At 32.5% G+C, this 13,874-nt stretch overlaps 1 protein-coding gene across 3 annotated transcripts in view; it reads left to right on the forward strand.

Annotated features, from left to right (window-relative positions):
- Positions 1-12,320, forward strand: part of LOC114185506 (probable helicase CHR10) — a 38,206-nt gene extending 25,886 nt beyond the window's left edge. For 2 of the 3 annotated variants that reach the window (XM_028073258.1, XM_028073260.1), the window contains 8 exons: positions 5,404-5,511; positions 5,594-5,797; positions 6,244-6,369; positions 6,452-7,110; positions 10,233-10,378; positions 11,081-11,245; positions 11,821-11,935; positions 12,044-12,320. In XM_028073258.1, coding sequence (XP_027929059.1) covers positions 5,404-5,511; positions 5,594-5,797; positions 6,244-6,369; positions 6,452-7,110; positions 10,233-10,378; positions 11,081-11,245; positions 11,821-11,935; positions 12,044-12,068 — 1,548 coding nt within the window. In that variant the 3' untranslated portion in view covers positions 12,069-12,320. Of the gene's footprint in view, positions 1-5,403; positions 5,512-5,593; positions 5,798-6,243; positions 6,370-6,451; positions 7,111-10,219; positions 10,379-11,080; positions 11,246-11,820; positions 11,936-12,043 lie in introns of those variants that run through there. The other variant, XM_028073261.1, reaches the window with a different exon arrangement.
- The last annotated feature ends 1,554 nt before the right edge of the window (positions 12,321-13,874 follow it).

The raw sequence follows: 13,874 nt of genomic DNA on the forward strand, positions 1-13,874 counted from the left end.
TATACATTATATGTGACTTTGATTCAAACAGTTATAAATAGCATAGAAACATTACATGAGAAAAAACATTCAGCAGAGTTCACAGGTACTAACCTTCGTTTCTAGATGTGGTCAAGACAGTAGCTTCAAAATTTATTGATTTAGTTGATCATCCAGACCGAATGACATGTTGGACCAGTCAAATTCTAAGTGGTGCATATCTAGAGAAGACTATGTTGCAAATCAAATACACATTTTGCAAATCAAGATAAGATATCAACATAAGAAAAGAAAATATTCCAACTTTAAACATTAAAAAAAATGAAATTATAGATCAAATAAATTAAAATTGATCTAGTTTCAATCATCAATTGAAATTTCAGAGACTATATTCTATTTATATTTCTAAAAGAATGGTTTATAATGTATGTCTTTCAAACTACCAGCAAATAATATTCATCTTTTTTTAATATTATATTATATATATATATATATATATATATATATATATATATTTTGTAACTTCTAAATTTACCCATACTAAGCATAAATGTCATACTAGTTAATAAACTTATAGAAACAAATTTCTCATCAAAAACACATTAATGCAATTCAGTGATAGGAATGTCAAAATTTGATTTATAAGTATAAATTTAAAGATATTAAATTAAAAATAATATTTTTAATTATATGTAAACTTATAAAATAATACAAAATTTGGGAAAGCTAAGACCTCATAAGTGAAAACTCACACCACTTATTTGGAGGATTTCATTCCCAAATTAGTAAAACCCACATGAATTTCACTAACAAGTGAGTGTGTTCAAAGTAGAAAATTAGAGAATATATTCCTAACACTTTTCATATTTAGAACAATTTATTGTAACCTAATTCAACTTTCTTCATTTCCTCTAAACAGGAATGAACAAAAGTTGCAGCAACATATATATATGTTTGTGTTTAACCAAGTTTAAGTGTCAGCAACATATGCTTATGTGTTTAACTAAGTGATTGAAGGTTCTAATCATAGTGAAACCACATTAAATATAAAATAAATCATGTTCACATTATACCTAGAGTTGAACAGTGAGCTCAGCTGACACACCTACCAAAACCAGGGCAAGAGGCAACTTGAAATTTTATATAAGAGAATTACAGAGTCAAGAGATTTAAACAGAAAAAGGAAAAAAGAAGCTCAGAATCTCCTAAACTATAGTTTAACAACAAATTATAACAAAAATATGTGAATTGTGTTATATTACAGCTAGTTCTAGTAAGAATTGCAAGATAGCTTCCTTTGTAAGAAGTGCAGGAATTGCACCTCTCTCAGTCACAATGAGTGCACCAAATATATTGGCAAAGTATAAAGCCTTTCTAAGATGTTTCTCATCCTGAAAACCAAACCAAAATGTATAAATTTCTATGCAAGAACAATGATGAAGTTCACAGTTTCAGACATCATATAGCTAATTCTAAAGACATACATTTATGATTTTTGAATGAATTAGGTCAGAATACAGTTGAGATTCAATTTAAATTAAAAACAATATAAGCTGGTGCATAGTAATTTTCTGAAGCATTGACCCGTGTTCATTATCACATCTCTAGTGAAGCAAGTGCCGAATGGCAGCAACTACATCACCTTTGTGCTCTTGCAAAGTTCTTTCCGCAACCATTTTGTCCAACTGATTGAAACAATAATAAAAGTATGTCAATCCATTGGAATAAAAGTTTCTAGATAGATTGATGAACAATCTGATGAAGTTACCTCTAGCTCATGAGCAATTATATCAACATCCGCTGCATTTATCTTAACAACAGCTAATTCTTTCTCCCTATGATTGGATCAAATATATACTACAGTTAAGAGATTGATGCTATACAGATTATCAATGCAGGATTAGGCAAGAGGGAATGGAGAATTAAACATACAACTTTTTAGTTTTTTTTATCATTATTGAGCCTGAGTCTTTCAGGTATAAGAAAGTATACATATTCTTCCCATTAATCTGTTGCCCGATTCCTCCCATCTTTCCACAACAATCCCATTAATTGATTTTTCCGATCAAAGTATATATAAGTTCTCCAATCATTTTCAGAAGTTCTAAAAATTATTGAAACAAGATGGGATAGAATTTGACGAACCCGTATAGGCAAATAGGGGCAATAGGTTAAGGAGAACTTGAACTCTCTGGAAGCAACTCGAAGATGATGGAGAAAAGAAGAAAGAGGAATCTGCAACTCGAAGATGATGGAGGATAGTGAACCCCTTCGCACCACCGTCGTGAAAGAGAGAGGACGACCAAACTTCGCACCGTCGTGAGTGAAGTGAGTTCTGTGGGAGAGAAACAGAAGAGAAAATGTGAGTGAAGTGAGTTTTGTGGGAGAGAAACAAAAGAGAAAACGAATTAATTTAGTTTTAGGGCCGGCCCCACCGTAACCCTGTCCCAACCCACTTTATGTGGGATTCAAGGGGCTGGGGCTTTAAAAAAGCCCCCTGTTAACTGGGCTAAAAATATAAGGTTTATTTTTAAAGGGGGTTAGGGTCAGCCCGTGGGTGGAAGGCTTAAATGACACCTCTAATTATCGGTGACAACTTGAATGACATTTTCTTCTCCCACCTCTTCAACAATGCTATCCATCATCTCAAAAACTTTCTCAGTTGTTTTAGATATTGCAGAGGCATCTATTGACTTCAAAATCACAGTTCCCTTTGGGCTGTTCACCAAGAAGTTTATTATTGTCCTTCTTTTCTTTCTAGTCCAGCCATCGGTCATAATAGTACACCCCGTTTTTTTCCATTCATCCCTATGTGCTTGCAAAGCAAGGGATGTATTTTGAACATCCTCCTTCAAATATTTAACTCTGATCTCATGATAAGATGGAGGCTTAAATCCAAGACCATGTCTTGAAACCAACTCAAGCATAGCAATGAATTCTTCACTTTTTGCCACATTGAAAGGTATAGCATTGTTATAGAAGAATCTAGCCATTGCTTGACAAGTTTCCTCTATCATACCTTTCTTAAACATGTTGATGGTAGTTTGTGTACCAACTACTCTCTTCTTAAAAATATTTGTAGGACTTGAAGCTTCACTATTTTTTCTTTTCTCACTAGCTTCTTTTCTTAAAAATATTTCTTACTATTTTTCATACGATCTTACATTTTGGGTTGCGATTTTAACAACCATGATTGTTCCACTCGCTATTGAACCACCCACTCCATGCTCGAGATGTATACGTGTCGGGTGTGATGGGGTGTGTTGGAAGTCGTACATCGACTAGAAGTAAGGCTAATTTACAATATATAAGTGAATGTAAACCTCACCTTACCAACCGGTTTTGTAAGGTTGAGTTAGGCTTAAAGTTAACTTCTTAATAGTGTAGAAGTTACAAGAGAACTAGTGAAAGGAATGAATGATCTCTAACAAATGACATTCAATGCATCTTATAAGAATAGAGAAGATGTAATTCAAGAAGTTTGCAATTGCATTTATGGTAATGCATTGCCATTTATTCTTGTAAGGAGTCCTCTTTTTATTCAAATGTTAAAAAGGCTGTTGGAAAGTATGGCAAATGTTTAAAGCCTCCTTATCATAAGGTAAGGGTTTCATATTTGAAAAAAGATGTGGATAATGTACAAAAATGTTTAGAGAAATATAGGACTAATTGGGAAAAATGGGGATGCACTATGTGATGGTTGGATAGATGGGAAAGGAAGATCTCTCATTAATTTTATTGTTAAACAGTCCAAGTGAGACTATTTTTTTTGAAATCTATTGATAACAATGATGTGATACAAGGTGGGAAAAAATGTTTAAGTTGTTGGACAACATAGTGGATGAAATTGGAGTGGAGCATGTTGTCCAAGTAGTTACACATGGAGTTTCTAACTTTGTGGTAGCTAGTAGAATGTTAATGGAAAGAGAACCAAATTGTTTTGGTCCCCTTGTGCAACTCACTGTCATGATCTAGTTCTTGAGGATATTGGAGAGCTTTCCGTATTTGACAATATCATTGGCAATGCAAAGAATATCATCACTTACATATATAGGCAGACATGGGTTCTTAATTTGTACAGAAAGCACTCGAATGGAGGGGAATTAGCAAGACCAACTGTCACATGTTTTGTTACTTCTTATCTTACATTAAATTGTAATAAAGAAGAAAATAATGCTCTTAGATCAATGTTTGCTTCGGAAGAATGGGCTACTCTAGTCCACATGCTACTAAAATTGAGGCTATGCAAGTGATGAAATCTAGTGTTGAGTGATGGCAGATTTTGGAGATCAATCACATATTACCTAAAATGTGTGATACCACTTGTAAAAGTGTTGAGGCTTGTAGATGGTGATGCAAAACCACTCATGCCATATATTTATGAAGCAATGGATAGCTAAGGAGAAATATAATTTAAATAATATAATTTCTATTACATTAATTTATTTGACTATATTTTATTTTTATATTTAATTGAATTTTTATGTTTAGTTTATTTTTATTTGACTAATTTTAGTGAATTAAGATTAAATTTTTATATTTAATGTATTATAAATATTTGTATTAATATTTTTAGATTATAAAATATAATTAGTGTATATAAATATATATATTCTGTGTCCTAGGCATGTATTTTTCGATTTTGTCGTATCTTCGTGTCGTGTCTGGGCTTTATAAATCAAGATATTTGAAAGTCAAAAGTAGAATTTAATCAATTTAAAATATTCTTATAGAACATTTTAACATATTTAATTGTACTTTTTGTTCATTGAAATATACTTAATTATCAATTATTTAGGTCAAACACTTTATCAAGATTTAGAATAAGGCATTGAAATACCCACTTAAAGAGTTTCAGATGAATGGTCTTCAAACACTATCTTTGCTTTGACAATTACATATTGGATTTATCAAATCGCTTTGACAATCTTTCCAAGATGAACAAAGAAGAAATAACCTGTCAAATTCTGCTGTCCTATCTATTTACTAGGTTAAAAGGCAAGAACTAAATGATTGACTTTTTTTTTTTTCTGAGTAATAGCTAGTTCATTCTGAAAGAGACAGTAATGGTTCTGACAACCCGGGCTTTTTTGTTGAAACAATGCTTCTCATTATGTATTTTAGGAAGCTTTTTACTCTATCCTTGCTATGATTTTATTCTTTATTATAAGTGTATCTTGCTATTAATACTAGGGTCATATATTTAAAACAATGCCATAACTACATGGATTTGTTTCTTCAGAATTAGCTCTCCATATTTCCAAAATTAACCAGCAGGCTTGTGTATCTGTGGGTCCAAAGGCCTAATTATTGAAATATAGAAGAAATATATTATTCTTTCTAGATGTGAGAGTTTTATTCTCTATATACTCTCAGCTGGTGCACCATAATTCATGTTTTCCACATTGTTTTTTGCTCAATCAGGCCAGTGGTAAACTACTTATTCTGGACCAACTTCTTCAGAAGTTACATTATTCTGGACACCGTGTTCTTCTTTTTGCTCAGATGACCCATACACTTGACATTTTGCAAGTAAGATTTTTCTACCTGGATTAAGTGCCCAGTAATAGTTACGGGACTATATTGATGAAATATCTTTTTATTCTTAACATAGGATTTTCTGGAGTTGCGAAAGTATTCTTATGAACGTCTTGATGGATCAATTAGGGCTGAGGAACGTTTTGCTGCTATAAGAAGTTTCAGTAGCTCATCAGCTACTTCAGGCTTGACTTCTGAAGCTGAACAAAATGGAGCGTTTGTGTTTATGATCTCAACACGAGCAGGGGGAGTTGGTTTGAATCTTGTGGCTGCTGATACTGTGAGTTCTGACAAGCTTTCAACGTACACTGAATTGGAACCTGATTACTGATTTATTTTCTTGCTTTTTCTAAAAGAAATATTTTAAGTATATTTATATAAGTTTTTTTCTTCCATTTATTTTGGTTGTTAACATGATGAACCGTTTTTTAAAAGCTTGCAAATAAGCTCTTCCAACCAGACTTACTGTTTTGTTATTTTCTTAAACATGAATTTCATGTTGGTCATCTTAGAGGTAAAAATATGGTTGTGACACGCACTAGCATGTTTTGGATACCATCCCAGAATTATGAGAGAATGAAAAATAACCTTTTTAAGTGAACCATAAAATCCATCAAAATAGGACTACCGTTTCTTTAACTGGATGGTTTAAGCATTGTAAGTTTAACTTATCACCTGCAAGTTTAATACATACTTGACAATTTACTCTTGCATGTCATTCTCTAGGTTATATTCTATGAGCAAGATTGGAATCCTCAGGTGGACAAGCAAGCTTTGCAGAGAGCACATAGAATTGGCCAGATGAACCATGTGTTGTGCATAAACCTTGTTACAGAGAAGACGGTGGAGGAAGTATGTTTGTGTTTCTTATAAATTTTTATTCTGTGATAATGGAGGTATTACATATACTCTAGGAATTCATGTTACACTGTAGGTAATTATGCGGAGGGCAGAAAGAAAATTGCTTCTGAGCATCAATGTTACTGGTGATAACATTATCAAAAACAACGATGAAGAAACATCTGAAGTTGGAACTGGTGATTTGAAATCCATCATATTTGGGTTACATATGTTAAATCCCACTGAGATTACTGACGGAAATCATAGGGATATGAACTTACCAGAAATTAGTGTTATGGCTGACAAGGTGCTTGCCTTGCGTGATAAACAAATACGCAATACGGATGATAGGAAATTTGAGGTCAATCCAAGAAACATTTTACAAGGTGATGATGTTAAGGAAGGAGGTACTACTTTTTCTCACGATCTTGGTCTTGACGAGGCTTCATATCTTTCTTGGGTTACAAAATTTGAGGAAGTGTCTAAGTCAAGTTGCAACTCAATGATGGACTGGAGGAGCAAAAGAAACTCAGAAGAGGAAAAGAGTCTAAAACTTGAGTCTGCAAGGAAGAAGGCAGAGGAAAAGAAGCTATCCAGGTGGAAAGCTCTTGGATATCAATCATTGAGTGTAAAAGAACCTCTCACCCAAACAGACAATGACATTACATCAGCAACTGGGTCTGTTCATTTTCTGTATGGAGATTGTACAACTCCATCAAATGTTTGTTCATCTGAACCTGCTATGATTTTCAGGTCAACTTTCTTTTTTTGCCTCGCTGCAGCTTTTTGTTGCGATGTCCCATCTTTTTGTGTGAGCCTTTGGTTTTGTTAGCATTCTCTGTTGCATGATAAACATTTTATAGTAGAACTGTAGATTCTTTTTTGATTGTTCCTGTTGAAAGTCCCACATCGATTAGAGATAAGGCAATTTCATACTATATAAGTGGGGTGCAAACCTAACCTTACAAGTCGTTTTGTGGGGTTGAGTTAGGTTTAAACTCCACTTCTAACATGGTGTTAGAGCCAGGTTAGAGCCTATCCTAGCGAACTTTCTTGGATATTCTGTACTTTCTTGGATATTCTGTTCCACCCGCTATCGGGCCGCTAACGGACCACCCATTTCTAGACCTACGCACGAGATGTCTATATCTCGGCATGAAGGGGTGTGTTGGAAGTCTCACATCGACTAGAGATAAGACAATTTTATACTATATAAGTGAGGTGCAAACCTCACCTTACAAGCCGATTTTGTGGATTTGAGTTAGACTTAAACTCCACTTCTAACTATTCCCAATCTCTCAAGGAGATTTTGGAAGCATTTTGCATATTTCTCTATTATTAAGCAGTATTGTATATAGTACTTTAGGATAGGATAGGCCCTTTTTTTCTGTATAGATTTCTTTTTCTTTATTTCCTTATATTAGCACAATCTACTTCCTGTAATATAGCTTTATTTTGGGATGTAGTTTACTGGCATAAGTCTATAATATTGAGAAAGAAGAGAACAGGACATGGGAGAGTCTCAAATTTAGAAAGAATAATATATTTCTTAAATATTTCAATAATGAGGCCATTGGACCTATAAATACATGAGCCAGCTGGTTATTTTAGGAAATATAGAGCGCTAATTATAAGGAAACAAGTCCATGTAATACAATTGTTTTTAAACACATAATCCTAGTATTAATAGCAAGATACACCTGTAATAAGGAACTAAATTATAGCAAAGATAAAATAAAAAACTTTCTAAAATACATAATGAGCAACATAGTTTTGATAGAGATGATAGGTGCAAGAGAACTATTCAGTGTTGTAGGTTAAAATGTCTAATCGTAGGTGTGTAAAATGATGTGTAAATCCTATAATGACTAATATCATAGATATGGGCAAGGTAAATATTGCATATCTCAAATCGACTAAATATATAGCCAACTTATGGGTTGTGGGTGTAAACATCACTTTGCGATTCGGTTTTGTGAAAATGATTTTCAATTAATGTAGCTAGATTAGAACAATCCTAGGTTCTTTCTATAGTGTTAAGATATCTTTAATATCTTATTTTTTGTTTCTATTGTTATTATTTTTTATATGTATTTTGGGCTTAACCCATATGTTCTTTATTATAAATACAGTCCCTATGTGTATTTTCTATCCAAGGGAAATTAATCTCAAATCATATTTTCTCTATATTCAACACATAGTATCATTAGTCATTAACATTTTAACGAACACATTTAGGTTTAAGAATTGCAACATAAACGTAGGGGATTTTTACTTAGAGTTAAAACAAAAGTTGAAATTTGAAATAAGAAACAAAATTAAGAACCCAAATTAAGAAAATTAAAACACATAATTCTTCATTTAGAATGACGATCAATTAATTGTGAAACCTTAGTGAAGAACTGATCCTAAGCTTTCTAGCTTCGATAGCAGAATGCATGATCCTTGATGATAATGAACAACACATGCAAAATAGAAGAGGAATATAATAATATAGAAAGGCTAGGAGAGAAAAGAGAGAAAACAAGAGAAAAAGAGCTATCAAATCTGAAAATTGAAAACTGAATTTAAAGTTCCTAATAAGAGCTTGATTAGTCTATTTATAGGCTTTGATTTGTGATAGAATGGGTCTTTATTGTAGTTCCCAATTAGAAATGTTTTGGCATTGAAATATTTCAGCAAATCTGCCTTAACTTCAAAAGATCCAAAAAAATACTAGGAAATTCTAAATCTAGCTAATTGTGTTGATTTTGAAGCATTGGAAGTGAAGAATACAATGCAAACGTAGTTAGCCAAAAATAATACCTATAGCTCAAGTTAAGGCTCAAGTTAAGGCAAAACAGTACACAAAGTTCAGATTGATAAAAATATGAAAGTAAAATATTTATACACAAGCCCAATTTATTACAAAGGACAGAAAATGGTAAAAATACTAAAAATAAAACCTATTAAAAGTCAATTGAAGATACAATAAAACTATAAATGTTAGAACAACATGTGTCATTGAATTAGGCTTAAAACACTTTCTATGACATTATCAAAGTCTATCCTAGTAATGTTTGTTGAACTTATTATGTAACCTACTATTAGCCGTCATTGGACCTCCCATCTAATCCTATGTTCGAGATGTCTAGTACTTGGTGTAAGAGAGTGTGGGCGAGATCATACATTAACTACATATATGACTAAATTATAATATATAAGTAGGTACGAACCTTTTTTTCATTTTGTAGAGTTTTGTTAGAGTTAAATCCACTTTGTTAGAGTAAACAAAAGTCAGGTACACAATAAAGGTCTGCAACAGAGAAAAGAACTTTGCACTGATGGATATTACTTTCTGATGCAGATTGTACAGGGTGATTACATCAATCTTGCAGTCATAATATACAGTGATTAAACCTAGTATTAACAGGCTATATAATATTGCAGTTAATTCCAATTGTTGACTGCTGTATGTATTTTGTAATTTTATTTTAAATTTTAATTAAGTATTCTAGAAGGATCAGATAGTTAATAAGATCAAGATTAGCTTATTCAGATCTGATCTAATTCCCCCTTTTTTCCCTATCTTATACAAATACTTATTTTGTTTTTATTTTCAGGATGGTTTGGATCTCTTATAGCTTGTGGTGCCCATAACACATTCTAATGTAATGATCAATCGAAATAAGAAATATAATTCTCTTCAGAAATTACAAAAAAATAACTAAATTTACAGGAAATAAATTTGTGCCACTATAGAAAGACAATATGGTAATAAAGGAATTAAGATTAGAAGTTTCACATGCTCCAATAACTATGATTCACAAACTGTTCTGTGTTGACGAAGTCGTTTATTTCAAAATTAACTGTAAATATTTAGTCTGGTTTTACAGCTGTGTTGACACCTCTGGACATTGGGGCCACGGTGGAATGTTTGATGCACTGTCCAAACTTTCTACAAGCATTGGTGATGCATATGAACGGGCTTCTGAGCATGGGGATCTGCATCTTGGTGATCTGCATCTTATAAGGCTTGATGGTGAGCTCTATAGTGATTCAAAATAATTATGTTAAGTCTATATGGATTGCATAGCTTGCTTCACGCCAGTGAATGTATGTCAATGCTACCCTGACCTACAAGTGGGCAACCTTAACTCCTTGCATTTTCTTAGCAGAACAGAAATTTTCTCAATTATTATATAACAGTCTGTTTCAGTGTCATCTCCATACTACCAATCACTGCAGCTATTTGTCTGAATGTTCCTATTACCTTTTTTCACATTGTGCAAGAATACATTTTGTCTTATTCTATGTTACCATAATTTGTTTGGTAGTTTCAGTGAAGTAGTTCAAGCTTTGTTAGTGAAATAATGATTTGTATCCTCTGAAAGGTGGGGTGGCACGGGGCTCATTTCTGTTACTACAAACTACGTGATGAATTATGTGATTGTGTTCTTTTTGTTAAAAAAATGCAACATTAGCCAGTCAAGTTTAGGGTCTTTGGAGTAACGGCAGGTTTGACTGTGATTATTGAGGGCAGATTGCTTCTTTTTTTAGGTTCTGACCGATGCATTATGAACTGTTTTGTACAAAAATAGACTAGCTTAGATTAACTTATTTTCTGTTCAAAACAGCTGATGGTAAATAATTTCTGAAGAGTTTTTCTCGCATGTGTTTAATCTGTGACGTGGTGAATATGTGTATGGTTGTGTCTACTATATCGGTGCCTTGTTACTTGTAGATGGTTGTGAAGAACAAGATATGAATGGAAATACTCCCAAGATGGTTGCTTTAGCTGTGGTTCAGTCATATAATCTAAGGCGCAAAATTCCACGCAGTGAAATCTCACTTCCCCATTTGGAAAGCTGCTTATCAAAGGCAGCATTCTCAGCAGCTCAGAATTCTGGTAACATGCTTCCACATTTACTTTTTACTTTTTTACTTTTATTTAATTAATATTTAATCTTCCATTTACTTTTTAATTTTATAATATTTAATCTTCCATTAGAATTACATGCATGTGATCATTAACGATTTTGTTCGACGCATAATGGTCCAAGTTAATTTTGATGGTTCATTTGCATTTAATCACTGAATTGTTTTGCCACTACTGCTGCAGTACCTTGATCTTGCATATTTACCATGTATCATATCAATCATAGAAGAGAATACAAAACCTGAAAAGGAAATTATATCTAATAATGTATCGAAGTGCGGCATAATCTCATTATTGTTAGGAAAATTGTTTGGGAAACCCAATATGTATAGGTTATGTTGTATCTTGTAGTTCTTTCTCAGTGGAGATTGTGTACATATACTAACCCTTTTTTTCTGTTTGTGGCTTGGAAATCATTCTTCGGACATTCAGCTATAAGTTCTTTTTGACAATTACTTCAAAACAATATCTGTTAGTACATGATTATAATTTTAGTTGACAATTGAGACATGCTGATACAAAATTCTTTTGATGATTCTGTAAAGCATCAATACACATGCCACGAATTGGTTATCAAGATGGATCTGATCGTTCTGAGTGGTACACCATAGAACGACTCCTCAGAAAATATGCTTCCATTTACAACATTAATATTTATGTGTAATGCTCTCTCACTCTCCATTCATGCTCACTCATCATAATTGGATTTATGTGAACATATATCTATTTGGATACTCTATCGTATAACATATCTTCAATTTCTTACAGATATTATTATCGAAGATCAAGTTAAGGCTCTTACTTCCTAAACTCAATATAGTTTCTCATGAGAAGACCATTGAAGACGTGTTGTTGTAGTAAGGTGTTTTGTATGCACACATGTATGTGTATAATAAAGACAATTTAGGCAATTGAAACGAGTTTAGTTTCTTCCAAATCAAATATGCAAGCAATTTAGAATATCACTACTTCTAGACTCAAATGTAAGCAAAAAATATATGTACTGTGTGTGGATTTAAATATAGATAGATTTCAATTTCCTAAATCCTAGTCAATGTTGCTAATTATTCTTATTTTACAACGTAATCATCATTCTCAATAAATATAACTGAGGGTAATATAGGAAATATACCTCAATTATATGAAAACAAAATTAGCAAATAAATTAAGTTACTAATTTTAGTCCATGTAAAAGTAGTTAACTTGTCTTATAATTGAGTATAGAGTAGTATATCAAATGGGCACTCTTTGTTTACTATTTGTAGCAAACACAAGCTAAAAATAGGTACAAATTCGCTATAATTTTGCTTTTATGTATATGTGTCCGTCCAACAGCCAAATAGAGCTTCCTCTGAATGTTTACTCTCCTCAAGCTTTTCTTCTTTACAACAGTGTTAGTTAGAATTATATGATAAAATGTACCCATTAGACAAAATCTTTAAGTGAATTTGATGATCACAGACTATTAAGTGATGCAAGTAAATTTTATTATTTGTCTAACAGGTTTTAAGTCTTGGAGATAAAAACACTTCAAAACGACAAGTTTTAGTTATCAAGTGTAATCAAAGAAGTAGACGACTACATGAGCTTGTTTACTGTTTGCTACATATTATTTGTTGTTTAAATGTTAAATACATTTTGTTAAAACTAAATTAAATATCTAATATGAGAATAAGATAAAATCAAGTATCTTTGTATTAATTCTTTCAATGCCTTAAAATAATTTAGGAAAAAAACAATTTTGTATGATTATGTTTAATTTATTGTTAATGTCACATTTGCATGATCTGTTTGAAAAAATTTCTTTAGCAAATATATTTCTAAACGTTGGAGAAGAGGAATATCAAATGTTTCTTCATCAAGTGTTCTCTAATGTGAAGATGGAAGATCATGTTTAAAAGCTTTATGAGAGATCAATTTATGCGTAGAATCAATGGTCATATTCTCAAAGGGTATAAATAGAAAAACAAGTTGAGCTTGAAGACAAAAGCAACTAGAACAACAATTTGTTACACTGTTTCATATTTTGTATATTTTTAGTGTCTTTTGGAATTTAGGGTAACTTTGTAATACTTCATTTGGCAAAGTTTTTCTCGTGTGAGCTAAAATTGTACTTGCTATGAGAGTATTCTTTTCTCAATTTTCTTCAGAGTTTTTAATTGCAGGGAGATATTAAGAAGTGTTTACCTAGAGAGCTCTTAAGTTGAAGGTTTAAGAGAGAACTCGACGTCATTTGTGAGTGTGAATCTTTGTATGCTTGTTACTAGACATCTAGGTCTATGTAACAAACACATTAGAAAATGTGAAGGGCAAGGAAAAGTTTATTGAGTCTACAGACCACGTGTCAGAGGGAGGTGTATGTAGGAGTACACGTGCAAGAAAGGAAAATGCTAAATAACGTGATTTCATAGTGGAAGGATAACGAATTTGGTATGGAAAATTCTCTCTCTCTGATTATTCTCTCTGGAGCCTTCCTTCCCTCTTTGTACCTTTCTCAATGCCACAATTAACTTTTCCTAATCTCATGGCTACCCTGTAATTGCAAGAATGGATGCTGGAGCAATCCATATATGCTCAACCCCTGCAATTTGAACATTGT

This window comes from Vigna unguiculata, chromosome 5, assembly GCF_004118075.2.
Source record: "Vigna unguiculata cultivar IT97K-499-35 chromosome 5, ASM411807v1, whole genome shotgun sequence".
Lineage (NCBI taxonomy): Eukaryota > Viridiplantae > Streptophyta > Magnoliopsida > Fabales > Fabaceae > Vigna > Vigna unguiculata.